Source organism: Lissotriton helveticus, chromosome 6 (assembly GCF_964261635.1).
Source record: "Lissotriton helveticus chromosome 6, aLisHel1.1, whole genome shotgun sequence".
Classification (NCBI taxonomy): domain Eukaryota; kingdom Metazoa; phylum Chordata; class Amphibia; order Caudata; family Salamandridae; genus Lissotriton; species Lissotriton helveticus.
In genome coordinates this window covers 1,767,896,345-1,767,914,856 of record NC_136067.1, presented here as the reverse complement: position 1 = coordinate 1,767,914,856, position 18,512 = coordinate 1,767,896,345, and the positions used below count along the sequence as shown (strand labels likewise).

Sequence of the window (18,512 nt, the reverse complement as noted above, 5' to 3'; positions counted from 1 at the left end):
GGAGAGGTCGACACACCACCTACATTTCTGTTACTTCAGCAATGAATATTAATTTTTACGTTCCGGACCATTATTTTCAGGTTCACATTACATCTGTATTTCACTTCACAATGGTGGCTTTATTAATAAATACATTGTAATTCTACAGGTACATTCTGGCTTCTTCAACTGAGGGGAGAGGCCAGCTTCCCAGGCGCATCTTGGCTGTCTCTTGCCTTGGGCCGGTTTCAATGTCAGATGACTTCAGCCCTCCTCTTGTAGAGTGCTGTGTGCAAAAGGATTTTCAAAATGGAGTATTCCCGACCCTCCGGCCCACAGATTATGATACATGAAAAGTAAAAGGAAACAGTTTTAGAATACAGAATAAATGAATACACTGTATACCATGAACTTCTACTCTATACCCATTACTTTATAATAAACTATAGCATTAGGGTTAAGCAGAACGAACAGCATAGCAAAAGCAGCAATGCAAGCTTCTTGCATGTGAGAACACAAAGCAGCCATCTTAGCTCTATTGCGCAGATGCGAACAGATTCCCTCCAGAACTGCGAGTACGTCACGTCACATGGGTATGACCGACGCATGCGCAGTAGAAATTCCCACGTAGCAGCAGCCATTTTAGGTTGCAAGCGTATTAGGTTTAGTAAACACATAAGCACGCTTCTCTCGGACACCCAAAAATGTCGGAAAAGGGGCAAATTAATAAGACAAACATATTGATCAGTTAATTAATGTTATTTCGGGTTCATGAATTCAAGCAAGTCGCTTTACGTGTGAATCCTTGCTCCATCAATGCTTAATACGTTCTACTAGTATAAGTTAACACCCTTTTATGTGTTTATTGCATAGTCCTTCTTCACAGTCCTTACGAATGTAGAGTATGCTAAAAATGGACCTCTTGCTTAGCCCTCAATATAATCAGAAAACAACCTTCGACAGGTTATACTTCCAGGAAAGAAAAAAGCATTGAACCAACAATTGTGTCCAAGGTACCAAACGTGACTAAATCAATATCAACTAATGAAGATTTACTATTTGAGAAACGAGCATGAAACAGGAGCATACCAGCACATTCACTTTCCTAGCGTGCAAGTTCAGGCAGCAGACTAAACAGATATTCGCGGTGTTCATTTCGACCTGCCAACAGCCCAAGAAGCAGCCAAAGCATATTGTTGAATTCGAAACACATATTAGTATAGTGGTCCATAATACCACTAAGCACAAACAATTAGGTTGTTACCTAATTGTTTGTGCCACCCAGCCTACACGTTACCTCTACATTAAAGGAGTACATCATACCACCCTGCCAGCTGGTGTGAGCATGCTTCACTGGTCCTCTTGTAAGAGATTCATTATGCCTTCCTGTGATTGGCTTGTATACTGTAAACTGCATGCATTCTTCCTGAAATCTTGACTAAACTATAAAAGTATTCACCCACATGCAAGGAAATCGTAACATTCTTGCAGAGTGGCAAAAGACATACTAGTGTTCTTTTATTTGTAATGGTATCTTGCACAATGACAGCATGCAGTGGAGCTTTGTGTGTGTATCTGAGGGATGCGTCTATTTATGCTGTCCCTGCTATACCAGTGTGTTTGTGTCTGAGAAAGGTTTGCTCTGCAGCAGTCTGTGCTTACTTTGTGGTGTGTTTGAGCGAAGGTTGTCCAGCTTCTATATATGCTGTACTTGTTTTGTGTGCCCGAGGGTCGTTTACAACACTGCTGTTCTTGTTATACTTGTTTTGTGGGCGTTTGGCACCTGCACTGGCCTGGCCTATGCTCTGGTGCATGCGGGCCGTTGAAACGTTCGCGCGCGGGGATAATTTCCTCGCTGTGCTGAACTTTCCAAAACGGGTGTGGTCGTGACGAGCCGAGCTTGTCACCAGCACAGCGGCGCCGCGCGCGGCCCCCTCCCTCCCGCACAGCGGGGAAAACACCTCGCAGCTAAGGGGTTAAAGCCCTGTTAAGTACTCGGGTGCGGCTGCAATTAGATGGTCGCCACACACGACGGGGGGGGGAGGGGTGAAGTCCCGTGAGCCCAATGGGTGTTGCGCGCCTGCTCTGGTGCTTGTGTGTATGTTACGCTTGCACCTGTGTTGCCTGCACTGTGCCTAGGTGGGTGTGTGTGTCTGCATTCTTATTGTGTCTAAAGATAGCTAACTTGCTATTCGCGAATGTTCTGGAATTTGTGTGCAGGAGGCGCTTGCACTGCTTTTACTGTGCTGTACGTGCTCTCCTATGGTGTGTCTGTGTGCACGTGCTTTGTGTGAACAATTCTGTACTCATTATTTGTGCAATAGCGAGTTTTAAGAATCTTTTCCTCCATACAAAACCCAGGTGAGTTGACTTTGTCGGTGTCTCATTAGCAATGAGTTTAGCTATGGCATAGAATGTTCTGGAGTTTATTCCAATGCTAATGCTCAGACTGTTGCTAGGGAGTCGTGCCTCTCTCTGGTCCCCAGGGGAGTTGCATCTGCCGCCCATGCTGGCGAACAGTGTCCTGCCGAGACTGTAATGTTTTCCACGGCGCTCCCTGTCCTCAAACAGAACGCTTCGTGTTTCTCCAACAAAGCTTGTGTTGTGATGGTAAACAGGTTTCCTTTATTATGAAGTCACCACAAATTGCTGAACACTTCAGATTTTTTTACTGTTTTTTGTTTTGTTTTGATTTTGAGTAGTGGGTAAAGATATGGAATTTTAAGTTAAAAACGGAAACTTTTTATAAGCACTTTGATTTGACCCACGTACAAATATAAAGTAAAAATCCTGTTTCAAGAAATTTCGGCTAATCTCCATAGTTTATTAGTAAATAATCTATATATTAAATATGATATCAGTTTAACCACCTATCGATATAAATCCAGCTCGTTTTCGCATTCTTCTGTGAGGAAGCATTTCATTTATAAAACCAGGCTGCTGTCACTGTGCGGGATGATTTTTATTTTTGAATATACTTGCGTCTGTTCTCTTGCCAGGATTGTCTCATGACTAAGCTGTGTTCCTTGGGGACGCGGATATAAACTTGGGAAAGTACAGTCAGGGATTTCCTGGGGATTGTCAAAGGTCCCCTGGTTGAAAGGGATGTTTACTATGAGTGAATAAATAAGAAGTTGCAGCACACCCGCCACTGAAAATCTTATAAACCCTCAAAACAAAGTAGAAATACAAACAAGCACAGCCACAATCAATTGCTTTCATCATCACTGCAATGTGGCTTTCTCCTTAATGCCGCTGGCTTCAGTGAAACCCCACTTTCATATTTAAAAAGTTGCAGTTTTCTTTTAAATTGAAGCTCTTTACGTCAATTGTGTGTAAATAAATACAAAATAAGATAACCACAGTAAACGTACCTCATACTTTGCAACTCATAGCTAATATTCAGCACAATTTGCCTTTTACTTGCCACCAGAGACATTTTAAGGATTTTGGGGCCCCTGTTCGGAAAAAGCTTTGAATATATGATCCAGTTTCTTCTCTTTTATGCCCTCTTTGGCCAGGTCACTGACAGTACATAAGTGCACTGGGCCAAATTCAGAATAAGCTTACATCTAATATTCAGGGATAGTGATGTGTGGTTTTTAATCCTGTAACAGCAGCGGCTCACTAATATGATTGCAAATAATCTCTAGTACAACCGCCCATTCCTCACATATGAGGTCCCGTTATGATCTAAAAGAAGCTTTTTTATGGATGTTGCAGGAAACCTAAACACACCGTTTCTCTGCAATCTTTCTGTAGCAGACTCCTACATCACCCACATTAAAAATAAAGGAAAACGGTATTTCAAACAAGAGTTATTCAAGGTCAAGATTCTGTGCAAAACAGAGCTGGTTATATCAGGGGGGGGCCTGGGCTAGAGCCCACTTTGCCCATACCTTAAAACTTCTCTGCTTGCCACTTCGTTTATTCATCTTTTTCAGCAAAATCTCAGTTGTCTTGGTAATACCTCGTCTTCCTCTGTCCTTTTGTGAGGGTGCCTTGCAAGGCTTATGGGTGTGGATCTGAAGATTGTCTTGTTGGATCAGGGACACATTGGAATGCTATTGCTCTCCTGCACTCTGTCCACTGAATACCCACCGTCATGACCTTCATATGCTGATTGCTTTCTTTCTCTACATTTAAATTCCTCACCTTACATCAGATGCTTTGCATGACGTTGTGAGACCCCCGGCTGGACGAAAACAATTTAATCAAGATATAAAAAGGCTTCCAATATTGCATTTTCCTCTGATAGGTCATTAAGAACCCATGGGAGCATTCATTTTTCAAAGAAATGTTCAATCTGTAAGAACTCCCTTTGCAAATACTAACGGTTTAACAGCGGACTTTCATTGACATTGATTCTAGTGGTTATCTACATTACTTCTGTCCAGTTTACTAACCAGCATTTCTGCAAATTTTACTGTTTTCTGCGCCAGTTCTCAGGCAGAAGAGCATGTAGGCCTGGTTGTTAACATCACTGCGTCAATACAGTGTTTGTTTAGCAGCAATGGCAGGTAGCATCCTTTTCACATATGCAGAATAGTTGAGCGAATGAAAACTTGTTCAAATACCCAATAGGCTCCTCGTACTGAACATTCAGTTCGTAGAACCAAATTTAGTTGGAAAAGTTTGAAACTCAGGTAAGGCTGCTACCAGTTGATTTGGAAATGGCTGTGCTTGAAAGGCATTGCAAATTCATGCCCCGTGTCATTTTCAAATGTGTACTTAGTACTCCATGTCCTATTGACTGTAAGAAGTAATATTATTGGACAGTGATATTCCCTGCGGATGATTTGATGTGTGTAGCAAATGATTACATTGTTTTTTTCTCAGCCAAAAACCTGGGCTGGCCAGCCTGGTGTTGTGAATATGGACATTTCAGCATGTTACTATTGTAAAACTCTTCGGCCTCCTTCCTTCTGAATGTCTACAGATGACATTAGTGCCTTCAAATATCCCTAGGCTGCCCCAGAAGTCAACAAATGCAATCATGTAGTTGAAAGCACCCGTGCTTTGGGCTGCAGGCACACCATGCATCTTGACCCACACTAGACAAGTAGGGGTGTATGTAGCTGTGTATGTGATAAAACCAGTCTCCAGGACCCCACTCAGAAGCATAAATACAGTTTTTGAGCCGCTAGATAACACCTAGGGCCAGATGTAGGTCGCCCAATACCGGTCGGTAACGGCCGAAATTACCGAATTTCTGCTGTTACCGACCGGTATTAGGCTACTGAGATGTAGGTGGCCTAAATTGCAAATTCGGTAATTTACCGATTTGGGGCTAGATGTAGGTAATTCTTATTTACCACTTCTTAAATACCGAATTTTACCGATTCGCTATTTAAGAAGTGGTAAAATAGAGGGGGGGGAGTGTAGGTATTTCAGAATCGGTAAATACCGAATCGTTAAGATTCGGTATTTACCGATTCTGTAAATACCGATTCGGTAATGCCCATTGATTCCTATGGGCCCTGAAGCCCATAGGAATCAATGGGCAATACCGAATCAGTATTTACCGATTCGGTACATACCGATTTTTGCAAGGGTGCAGGGGGTGTCACTTTGACACCCTCTAGCACCCCAAAGACGGGCATGTGTGTCATGTGGCACACAGACATGCCCTAGGGGCATGTCTGTGTGTCACTTGGCACAGGTGTGCATGCACACATGTGCATGCACACCTGGATTCGGTATTTTACCACCCAATTGGATTGGGTGGTAAAATACCGATTCTTAAAGCCCTGTGGCACTCTGACATGTGCCAGCTACATCTGCATTTACAGAATCGGTATTTTACCGAGTCTGTATTTACCGATTCGGTAATTTTACCAAATCGTTAAATACAGGATCGGTAAAATACCGATTCTGTAAATGCATGCCCTACATCTGAAAACCCTAATACCGGTCGGAAACGGCCAAAATCGGCCGTTTCCGACCGGTATTAGGGCTCCTACATCTGGCCCTTGGTATTTTAAGGAATCGATAAATTACCGATTCCTTAAAATACCGAATTGGTAAATTACCGAATTTGCAATGTAGGGAGCTCTCAAATGAGTGCTTTTCCCATTTTAGGATTAGTTATTTACCACCAACTATAAGTTGGTGGTAAATAAAGAATACCTTTGAAAATGCAAATCTGTGCATTTTCAACTGTGCCATGTGGAAGACATGCATGCCCTTAGAGCATGTATGTGTGCCACATCTGCACACAAGCACGATCAGGGGTGCAACAGGGTGTCAAAGTGACACCCTGGCACCCTTGAATGTGTCCCCCATTTTACCGAATCGGTATTTCCTAAATCGGTAATTGCCATTCATTCCTATGGGCCTCCAGGCCCATAGGAATGAATGGCAATTACCAAATCTGTAAATACAGATTCGGTAAATACCGAATCTTACCTATTCGGTAATGTTTACTGATTTTTTTGCTACATAGCATTTACCGATTCTAAAATACCGAATCGGCAAAATTCGGTATTTTAGAATCGGTAAATGTACTTTACCTACATCTGGCCCCTAGTCTTCTATATTAAACCTGTGAGACAACACTGTTGCCTATCTCTCTCTCTGGATTTGGTACTCCTTTTCCTCAATGCTATGTTATTGACTAAATAAATTTCAGAGGGAACTGAAGAGATTTCAAAGAAAAAAATATCTCCCTCAGTATTTCCCTACACAGTTTCAGTTATTGGCTTTGAACCGGTCGCACAGTGTTCCAAAACCATGAATTCTCATATCAATATATACATGCCCCCCAAATTTCCCTGATCGCTTCATTCAGAATTACCACTACATCATATGTGACGATAAGCAGCTGATCCTATTGCGTGACAAAGGGTCCCTTGGCTCAGAACAAAACTTCCAACACTGTCTCACCGAAATTACTCAGTGGATGCAATCAAACCATCTAAAATGCAACACAGATAAAATGGAGGTCCTGTTATTTGGCAAATCAAACATGTTCTCCCCAACCCAATGGTGGCCAAATTCTTTGCCCCGCCCCCTGCCACAGTGGACGTTGCGAGAAACTTAGGAGTGAAATTTGACACCACCCTCTTTTTACACCTGCAAGCTCTTGCAGTGGCAGGAATGTGTTTCAACCTAATCATATCCTTAGGAAAGATTTTTGACTTTCTCATTCTAGCTGCCAGAAGAACTGTCACTTCTGCTCTCATCACTTGTAAACGTTACTGTAATAATGGTCTCCATGCAGGATCTTTGAAACCAATACCCTACAAACAACAGATGGTGCAACATACAGCAACCAGAGTTGTGTTGAAACTCCCCAATGTAGTTATCCTTCCGCAGCTCTAAACACTTTACACTTGTTATCGGTACACAAAATGATCTATTTTAAGATCCTTGTACTAGTCTTAAGAGCATGTAAAACCACCGGACCAAAATACCGGACTGCTAGATTCACTCACTAAACAACCCAAAGAACTTTGAGAACCTCCCCGGCCAATTTCCTTAAGCCCCATCTATTCAGACTTAAACCCTGAGGTGGCAAATCCTCGGTACTAGGCTCCAAGGCATGGAACCAACTCCCCAACCCTTTGTGGTTCAGAGAATCTGAAGCCCTATTCACAAATCACCTGAAGACCAGGCTCTTCCTGGGCTCTGATGCACTCTGTTATTCCCTCATCTAATGTATCTCCTCCTTCCCTCCTATTTCCCCCCTCATCTTGGTCAATGATTGGATTCAAACTTCATCGCCAGGATGTTCCCTGGCTAGTGGCAGTGTGCTTTATACGTTTTCAATTAATTAATTCATATCTGAAACTGTACTGCTTGAAACCAATATAGCACCCTCCTGCCTCCTGTTGTTTCTGTATTTCATGAAGGTGGAACCTGATAAAAATAGTCTGAAATGTAATTAAGGTAACTGATATCTTCCTTTCTTTGTTTTAGCATCCTGTTCACCAAAATCAAGCTGGAATGGGTACTCAAAGGACCGGAGGAGGCGCTTGTGACCTGCAGGCACATGTTAAACCTGTGTCAGACACTGTTTCATGTATCACAAATCAGGTGCGTGCATTTGTACAATAAATTATGAAGCCTGTTCATGATGACAACATGATAGAAAGTGACTCATGCTTTCCGTCCTTTCATTTTTAGGTCGAGGTACTATCCGGTTCGTCAGAACCGGAAGTAGCGAGATCTTATGTTTCTTAGAGGGGCTCTTTATCCTGCCTCTAATTTTGGCTCTCTCCCATTGGCTGGCTTCCTAAATGGAGGCCAGCCATTGGAGGAGAGAGCCGTCACTCGAAATAGGCTCCGTCCTTTTTGGATTTGGAGGTGTGTTCGGTGTTCTTCTTTCCACTTTTTGGCCGCGCCCTTTTTAGAAGAGCACGAACACGCCCCCAAATCCAAAAATGTTTCGAGCTTTGCAGCTGCCATTTTGCTGATCGTCAAAGACGAGATAGGTCGCCTGCCCGTGTCAAGCCTCGCGCCGCAGCTAACGCGGCGTCCATGGCGTGCGGAGAATCCGTGACTGAGAGGATCCTGCGGGACGTGCATGGGCTGTACACAGAGCCCGAGAGCGATGAGAGCAGAATTGGAGCTTAGGGACACGTACTCTATGACGGGGACACCTCTTCCTCTCGTGTCATCTAATGTTTACAGCATTGTAATTGTATCTGTACAGCGCTTACTGGACTAAATAATCGTCTGGAACTGTGCGCAAACATGTCGAATGCCTAAAAGTAATTCAATTGTGTGCTTTTTATTCAGCTTCAGAGGTTGGCAGAACGTGGTAGTCTGTGCATGCGCAAAACTCGTTGCTGGTTAAGGTTTTGCTCAGCGCTGGCGTGGTTGTTATTCTGGTATTTGTCCCGGTGTTTACAATGTCGGGCCGTGTCAAGCCTCGCGCCGCAGCTAACGCGGCGTCCATGGCGTGCGGAGAATCCGTGAGTGAGAGGATCCTGCGGGACGTGCATGGGCTGTACACAGAGCCAGAGAGCGGTGAGAGCAGAATTGGAGCTTAGGGACACGTACTCTATGACGGGGACACCTCTTCCTCTCGTGTCATCGAATGTTTACAGCATTGTAATTGTATCTGTACAGCGCTTACTGGACTAAATGATCGTCTGGAACTGTGCGCAAACATGTCGAATGCCTAAAAGTAATTCAATTGTGTGCTTTTTATTCTGAATCGGTAGATTTTTGTGTTAGAGGGGGGTGGAAGTACAGTTAAGTTGCCGCCTTACCCCGAGAATAATTCTCACGAGTCGTTCATGCATCAAGTGCTTTTTAATTGGAATCTGGGGATTCTGGGGATGGGGGGTGGGCAAGTGGAGATGCATTACCCCGAGAAATGTTCGCACGAGCCATGCATGTATTCGGGTTCTGTAAAAGCCTGGAACGGATACTCCAGTAGCAGTTATGATAAAACCTCTTTATTCTCTTTTAACAGATAGCCATCCCTTTCCTTAAAACCCATGTAGGAATAGTTTAAACAGTGGGCTAAATTATGCAGCAGGGTTGAGTGAATTATGCAGCAAGAAAAGGCACATTAACACCCAAATATACGAATAAGCAACAGAAAGTTAACTTTGCAAAGGGCATTCCACTGTGCAGCAACACTGGTTTCTGCATTATTAGTAACTTTTGAACAGTTTGAGCTAGAGACTATTGTTGTGAAAATCTGAAGATAATGCAGCTGATTATTAAATCTGTGGCAAATCTATAATCCTGTGCAAACCGCTCTGGCCTCACAATATCATAATTCCCCTGGCCCTGCTTATATGGCTTAGATTCACGTTGTATTTGTTGCTTTAAGTTTGTATTTGAAAGAGGGGGGGGGGAGCACGTGTTCAACTCACTGAGCCATCCTGCCATTCAGGATGAAAGCATTTCCCCGGAGTGTAGTGGAATGATGGAGATGCAATCTGGGAAGATAACTAACCTGTTGTTTACTAGGCGCTTTACGCTGCCGCTGCACTTCTGGCACAGGCAGGTAGGATCACAGTGTCATAGAAGAGGAGGGGAGGGAGACAGAAAGGCAGACACAAAACAACAATCTGCCTCAGCGCCAGACAGGCACGCACAGTCATAAAAGAGACAGAAAGCTTGAACATCAGACACACTACAACAGTCAGAGGCAGGAAACATCAGGCAGTCATGGGACACGCAGGCTGACAAAACAACAATCTGAATCAGTGAGACTCTGACAGGGTCACACAGTCAGAGAAAAGACAGGAAGATGGATTGGCAGACTCACAGCAACAGTCAGAGGCAGGAAACATCAGGCAGTCATGGGACACGCAGGCTGACAAAACAACAATCTGACTCAGTGAGACTCTGACAGGGTCACACAGTCAGAGAAAAGACAGGAAGATGGAAGGGCAGACTCACAGCAACAGTCAGAGGTAGGCAACATCAGACAGTCGTGGACACACTGACCACACAAGAACAACGTGACTTCGTGACACAGGCAGGCAGGGTCACAATGTCATAGAAGAGGCAGGAAGAAAGTTACGGGTTCACATCTCCTCAAAATCAGTTCAGCCATCTATGCTTACAGGGGTCAGTACATGGAGCGCCATTATAGCTACTAAGCTTAACTAACATCAGATATTTAATATGCAGGAAAATGCTCCAAAGTGTTCTATTAAAAAAGGCACTACAGTTACTGTTTTTATTCCTCTCAGATCCCACTTCACCCACAACCTATTAGTAATTCAGTGCTTAATTTGTAAATAAAAAAGTGCCGAGTCCAAGGCATTGCTTACCAGGCCACTGCAGGGGACGCCTTTCCTTTCCGTTGTGCCATATAAGTGTGTTTGTGTGCCTTAATCTTGTTTTGTAGGTGGCTCTATGTGTGGGTGGCTCTGTGTAGGTGGCTCTATGTGAATGACTGTGGGTGGCTCTGTATGTGTGTGTGGGTGGCTTTCTGTGTGTGGCTCTGTGTGGGTGTAAATGCAATAGGTCATGCATTTGCGAGCGATTAAGCTATTGGCATTGTAAATGACAATGCTATTTATTTATGATTTAAAAAAAAAAGTCATGAGCAATGCCAATAGCTGTACCTTTAATAATGCCGAGACCATTGCATTGTAAATGCTTGTTTAAATATGTGCCTATCTGCCCTGAAAACATTCTTAACATAAGCTGCCTCATGCATTGTACCCTCTCTCAAGAATGTGTAGCACTATAAATACCAGCTGTTGGATTTCTTAAGTGACTGGTATTCAGTTAATTTATCTGAAGATGACCAAAGACCGAGATCTATGTAGCAGCCACCTTAATCCATGAAACTATCAGTAGTATAACTATTAATGCACATTAACTTGTATTGTCCATTTTGTGAAATGGAACACAGATTTCAGAACAAGAAACATTGAATTGTCGAAGTATAAAATAGACAGTAGTGATAATAAAGGAGGCATGGTTGAGGGTATAAGGCTAGAAGAATTGAAATACCCTTCCTGATGCAGACTGTTTGCACACTAGTTAAGTAATTACGTGCCTCTGTGTGCCCTTCCAACTTATATATAAAGTCTTTCTACTCTCCGCATCTGTTCGCAGGCATAAATCTCTCAGCATCCCATCCTAAAATAGACAACATGTACCCTTCAGAAAAAGCAGGGTTTCTTTTTACTCACCATCACCATGACCTAAGCATGGACTGTCCAGCAAGAACATCACCTTATCCATCTCCTGCTCTCATCCTACTTGGATTGTAGTGTAGCTCCTATCTTCCCAATAGGCTCTGCGCATTGGAATAATACCTACAGCAGTAAAGGCCTAGGCCAGACGTTAACTAGGTCTACTACTGTCGATACTAGACTTAAAGTTTTGGGTTTGCCAGCGTAGCTCAGAGTTCACTAGAAACTTTCTCGAATGTTCAAGGAGGAATTAACTTCCCTGATTAGACAAGAAGGGATTTAGTTTCTGACAACCATAGAACATGACAACTTTGCTCTCCCCTAATCAAGAGTCAATCTCGAGAGTCGTGTGAACAAAAGGCAAATTATTTTACTCAGTCAGTACGTGCATTCTTAGTCTCATCAGAATGTAGAGAAAAGGAAGAGACGGGCGTGTTCAATAAAAAGGTGTTATTTATTGATCAGTCTCTTTTCTCATACAAGAGAAATGGATCGATATTATTGCAATACTTATAGTTAAGTAAAGTGCATACATTAAAAGCAATAGTATAAAATAATACTGTAAAAACATTGATATGGTTTCTAAGCCATAAGATGTTTTAAAATGAATAAAATATATTATATACACATATACATTTGACTAAACGTACTCAACTGGTGTTTCTAGATACGCCTACCCCGTGTACCTGACCTAAGTCTAATACGTGGGCGGGAATAGATAGTTACAGTTTAAGTTAAGTTTGTTTTTGCCAAGTGAATAACTAAAGAATTCTCTGTGAGGGGTTATTCAGTTCTGTACCTGGAATTTAGGATGAATGAGGAATGGTATCTCTCTCTCTGGTCTCGATATTCCAGGCGGCCTGCGAGGGCTGCCCAGAAACTCCGGTGCTGGATTCTCGGCAGGAGAAAGCAGCGCGTCTCTCAGCGCGTCAGAAAGGTGGGGCTGCTGCCAGCGGGGTCTGCTCTGCTCTTCGCTTCGGCAAGTATGGCTGCTCCGTCTCGTCACCACGCGTGTGTTTGCATATGGCAAGATCGGTAATATTTATACCTTTAAGGTGCCGAGATTGACGTAAGGATGGACATAGATACGTCAATAAAGATGTCATACGACTTGCTCGTTAGCACATTCTTTTACTAAAGTTCTCGGTGAAATCAGAACAATGGCCGCAGGGTTTTGCCTAGGTTGTCATAGGTTTGATTTGTTATGAGAACTCCGTATGCCTTATCAGGGGCTGGAGGAATATCGCTTGTCTAATTAGATCGCAAGTGTTATGACCTAATCAGATAACACGTTCCTGTGCCGTAGTGTGACTGCGTCAGATAACGGTATCTGCATCATGGGGGTTTTCTGCCTCATGGGCTGACTGCTAGTTAACTTGTTGGTTTGTTTAACTAGAATAGGGTCAGGAATAGGGGGATCGATTCAGAACCTATAGGAATACATGACACCCACTCCACGCTAACTATGGACATATTTACTAATCTAGGCATAGTATAACATAGTACAACATACTATAGAGTAGTGTGTATACCTTACCACCCCAAAATACATAAATGCATTTTGAAATTTTTCAAATATACTGAAAAAATTGCAGACATATATATATGGTATGCACTCAAGCTGTAGAAAAATGCCAAAGTAATCGCATTTGTATACATTATTGCTTATTTGGTATATGAGAATTACACATGAAATGGTTTCTTACAGAAAAAAGTTTCGAGACCATTCCATCACAGAATAAAATATCTTTATGAACATGCCAAAAATTTAGAAACCTTAGTTCTCTAAGAATAGTTCTTACTTTAAGCAGAAGATAGTGTCCCGAAAAATATGCAAAAATATTTGGGGCTGCTGGAAAAACTGCTGTCCGTGAACTGGAGCGAAAATGTTCATGTGACTTTTATTTTTTTTAAAGTTGAAGGCCGAATTCAGGGAACGCCGTGTGCGAGCTTGCTCAAAAGTCTCTATTTCTGTTCGGGTGAGAACATCATATCATTTAGGCTTTCGAAAAAACTGTCAACAGCTTCCTGGGAAAGTTCCACTAACTCGGAAATAGGTGTAATCATGCATTCTTGCGCATGATTGTCTCCATTGACATTCTGATTTGCATTACTGACAGAAGGTCGTACCTGTTCGATGCTGCTTTCATCTTGAACTTCACTACCCATCAATCGTAGTGGTGAAGCTTCCACGAATGCCGTCATCAGGATTGGTAGCCTTTGAGGGCAGCACAAAGCATGAACCTTGATCGGGCTCAACAATGTTTCTGCATCCATCGGCGCATCCGATTGTAGCGTCAGACAGGTGTCTAACACGCATTCTTCTCCGCATAGCAGACACCTCAATACAGGTAAAACACATCTTTGCCACATTGGTCGAAATGATAGAAACCAAGTCATGTTCAGGTCTCTAAGCCGGGAGAGTCCCAGGATTTTTGATATCCGGTCCCGGTATCCAATGGCTAGGATTGTTTCTTCCCTTGTCGCAAGAGTTTTGTCTGTGACATGGGTTGCCATAACGAAAAATAAGGACTAAGAATAGGATTCCTGCAATTAGTCCCAGGATCAGGGGAAGTCCGCCAAAAATCGAATGGACGAAATCTGGATAAATACCCAGTATGGCTTTGAATGGTGTTAATGCCATCGAAAATACTGTCTTAAATACCTTTGAGACCCCATTGGTATCAGAAATATTTAAGATTTCATTCAGGATTTCCGCGAAATGTACGGGGGAATTAGTTGATAATAATGTATGTATCTCTGCAGTCGTCCTTGCGACTTGTAGATCATACGTTTCTTTTGATGACGAGAGCCTGGTAGGCGTCTGAAGAAGGACTGTTTTCATTCTGCTTAAAGTATCTATTCGAATAGAAGTAATTTTCAAATCGGGCCATGCCCTTGCCTCCCTGTCTGGGAAGGAGCTGGGGAACAATGTGCGTCCACAGCACTTGACCTTCGCAGTAGTAGTTACTAGATAAGGAGTCCCGGGCATAAGACTACAACATCTGCGGTCTACAATAAGAATGTAACTCCCATTATAGAGTCTTTGAAAGAATGGTTCTATTTCTGTTGCAGGTGCGCCTTGCTGGTGACATGAAAGGTTGTATGAATTCCCTTCACAGGCTCCATGCAAACTAATTCCGTTACACAGAAGTGTGCCACTCAGTGACATCGCACAATTGTTGCCACTAAGAAACACTTTCTGTCCTTTATTACTGACACATGCATGTGAATAGGGCAGGTTCCATGTTGTTTTAAGGTACCCCTTTCCCAATTTCTCGTACATGCCAGCCTGTATATATTTTTGGCAGTATTGAAACCTGAAGGTTGAGATTGGAATATTTATTATCCCATGTATTATCCATTCATTGACAGGTCGTTCTGACATTGTCATTGGTAATCTTTCTAGTTTTTAAATGCTCAAGATTGTATAATCAGCACCCTTTTGCGCCATACTGATTTGTCTATCAGTAAGGTTAAAGATTTGGAATAGTGACGTTGTGTTGATTAAACGCCAAGGCACATAGCCTGAACGCAGATTTTGTAACGTCCAGCCAAGCTGTACAATAGAACGCAATTGTGACAGACCGTGTTGTAATAACAGTAAGTCTTGCGATAATATATTGATTGCTGACGACACAATGCTGTCCAAAGAAAAAATTCTGGAGGACAGAGTCATTAACCCATTGTCCACTACAGAAAGTGATTTTTCCAAATTAATACGGTCAATTTCCCGTATTCTCTCTGCTGTTTCAATTTGAGTAACCTTCCAGGCCTCATTGTATGCTGCATATACAGAGGCTGCTATGAAACGCTTTTGACGCTGTTTGCGTGGTCCCAAAGTGAAGTCACGCAAGTCAGCACCATCAGTAAGTAAAGTTAGGTGTTGCTTAATTTCTGCCAGTGTGGAAGTTTGTAGCCATTGAAGGCATAATTTGCCCACACTGTAGGTGGTTATTATCCCTGGGTGATGTCTTTGAGGATATCTAGGGTCTAGCCTGGTCATTTTGAACCCCTGTGTTTTGTTCAGGAATCTGTCTTGACAGTTATTAGTATCTGTGGGCCAGATCAACCACTGTTTCCAATCAGGATGTGTTCTGTTTTGGTTTAATATATGGTTTACGTCTATCTCTTCATCTGTATCAGAGTTATTGCTAAACATTATTGGCTTTGGAATAGACGGTTTATTTAAATCTTTGATTTTGGCTAAGCCAAGACAGGTGGTCTGTTGAACAGTGTCATTTAAGAATATCATTTGTTCTGGGATCATGCAGGCTCTAAACAAAGCTTCTATACCCTGTACTTGCCATTCTTTTGTACCCCAAACACTTTTCAATTCAACATTTTTGTCCCAATAATCAAATCCAAAAGTATTCATTTGTTCAAAAAATGAGTCTGAATATAACAATTTTGTGTTGGTTATCATGGTTTTGGTTCCTGTCTTGTTCGACAATTTAAAATAAAATGTTTCAGCATTACTTGTGTTAAAACCTGAAAAATATGAATATTTGTCGTAAACGGTTCTTGAGCTCACTTTTGGAGGTGTTGCACAATGTTCCCATTGATTATAATTTAAAACATTTCTAGGTTGTGCAGATCTATGTAAAAAGTGGTTACCATAGTGGTTATAGCAATACATACTGTCATAATTTGTAGAACCCTGCAAATAATCATGTTTGGTAAATTTAGCAGACATTACTAAGTCAGACATCATATTGTTAATGCTTTCGAAGTCCCAATCATCGGCAAATGAGTTTGGTTTTGCAAAGTCACTCAATGAGATCTTAATTTGGTGTGGATATTTCAGGATCTCGACCGGACCAAAAATTTCATAGTCAGTGTTGTCCCAGGCTACCCCACCAGGTATCGGATTGGCTGTGAAGTTGGCTGAAGAAAGTTCTCTTTTCTCGACGTGTGAAGATGTGTGTGGTTTGAGGATCAAGTTGATTTTCTGACTTGCTGTGTCCATTTTAGCATATTTTCCCTCAATGAAGCGTCCCAAAGTAAGTACCATGATGAGCCAAAGTATGAGGATAAATGCATCAAAACCCACCCAAAATTCAATCCATGGAGAAATCAGATATGTTTTTTTCAGTTGTCTCAAAAGTTCCTTAGCTTTGTCTTTAAAGGTTTTTGATGATGGCTGTGTCTTTGATTCGCTTAAGCCCTCAGAGGAATCATCGAAGTTAATGAAGTAGCCGGATGCAGTTCTGTCAATTGTTCCAATTGGTTCAGGATTTCTGTTTCTTGCATTTTCACTTGGTACTTCATTATAGATTGGTGTGTCTCTGCTAAATGTTTTTATTTGGGTATTCAGAGGTCTTAGTTCTATTGCATTGTTGCATAGTCCTTGTTGTTCTTCTGTAGGCGTTTCGAATGTGATGAGCCTCTTCGTTAGGACCTCTGTACTGGTAGCAAACCTTGGTGTTCTGCTACTTATTGGGAGTCCACTTGGCCTACTGTTTGTTATCGGCCACATGTTGTGGTTTTACCAGGTCGATGGATACAACTCGGTTCTCCTTTTTACCAGCAAGTGGTGGTAGTACAACTGATCTTGTCCCGTTGACAGACAAGACAGGAACTGCTTTTCTGTAAGAAGGCCCAAATTCCTTCTTTACCGCGATCTTTTCCCTGACTAGATCCCCGATTTTTGGAATCCAGACAGGTCTTGCTGGGACAGGTGGTGGTTCTTCAGTGGTTGTTGGCTGTTGTTTCAACTTTATGTTGCTCAGGTCTTTTCTTGTTTTGTTTAAGTCCTGCAAAATAGCCAAACGGTCTTTGATATCAAAGGTTTTTTCTTTCACCACTGAAGTCTGACTATCAATGTCAGAGATCTTCATCCTAGTTCCAAATAATAATTCGTACGCACTGAATCCCTTCAGAGAATTTCTTGGCAAGTTATTGAGACTACGTTGGACACTTATTAGATGTTTGACCCACCCAGCTCCCGAACCTAATACCTTTGCCGTTATAGATTGCTTTATGTCACGGTTTTTTCTTTCAACAATTCCGTTCCCCTCAGGGTGAAATGGACAAGAGTACCGCAATTGCACGCCCATGCTGACCATGGCCTCCTTATAAGCCCGAGAGCTAAAAGCAGGACCATTGTCCGAATGCAGCATGCCAATTGCGTATGTGCCGATAAAGACTCGCAAATCTTTTATAACAGTTCTGGCGTCAGCCGTTCGCTGGGGCCACATCCATATGAATCTCGTGCATGAATCCACTGCGACCAAGATATATTTATAGTTACCATCCCTTTGTAAGGGACCGCAGTGGTCTAGATAAACACATGCTAATGGTTTATCCGAGATCAGAAGGGGTGTCTGAGCTGGACGTCTCACCGTTGATACTTTCATTCTTTGACATATTTCACATTCTAGAACATAGTTCCTTGTTTGTCTTCTCATTTGTGGCCACCAGTATCTCTGTTTTAATAATGATACTGTGGCTGAGACGCCAGCATGTATAGAAGCAAGCCCTTCGTGTGCCGCTATTATTAGTCCTAACCTATGTTCCATGTTTGGAATTGCCCTATCCCCCACTCCAGGGATTCGAGCAAAAGGAACATTGTTTGCATCAGTTATGTATGAGTATTTTACTGGAAAGCCTTTAGGGAGTGGTTCTATCGAATCCTTTTCTGAAGCGCTGACAGCTTGTAATATTTCGCTGTCTATTTTTGTTTTTGACCGGGTGACGGCAGCTACGGAAGCCGTTTGCACAGCTGCCTTCGCGGCCTCATCAGCCAATGAATTCCCTACAATGTGAACGCCATCACGCTGATGACTCAGTGAGTGAGTCACGTGAGTCTTTGGTAGTTCTTTTTGTAAAAGAGCTATTTGTTCCCAGAGCAGTTTCTGCTTTATTGGTGCATCTGTGTCATCTTTGTAACCTTTTTGAATCCATGTCTGCAAA

The 18,512-nt window shown here is 42.4% G+C and overlaps 1 protein-coding gene across 1 annotated transcript in view; it reads left to right on the top strand.

Annotated features, from left to right (window-relative positions):
• Positions 1-18,512, top strand: part of TTC7A (tetratricopeptide repeat domain 7A) — a 1,530,821-nt gene that overhangs the window by 1,134,101 nt on the left and 378,208 nt on the right. The window contains exon 16 of the mRNA XM_078649658.1: positions 7,900-8,016. Coding sequence (XP_078505784.1) covers positions 7,900-8,016 — 117 coding nt within the window. The remainder of the gene's footprint in view (positions 1-7,899; positions 8,017-18,512) is intronic.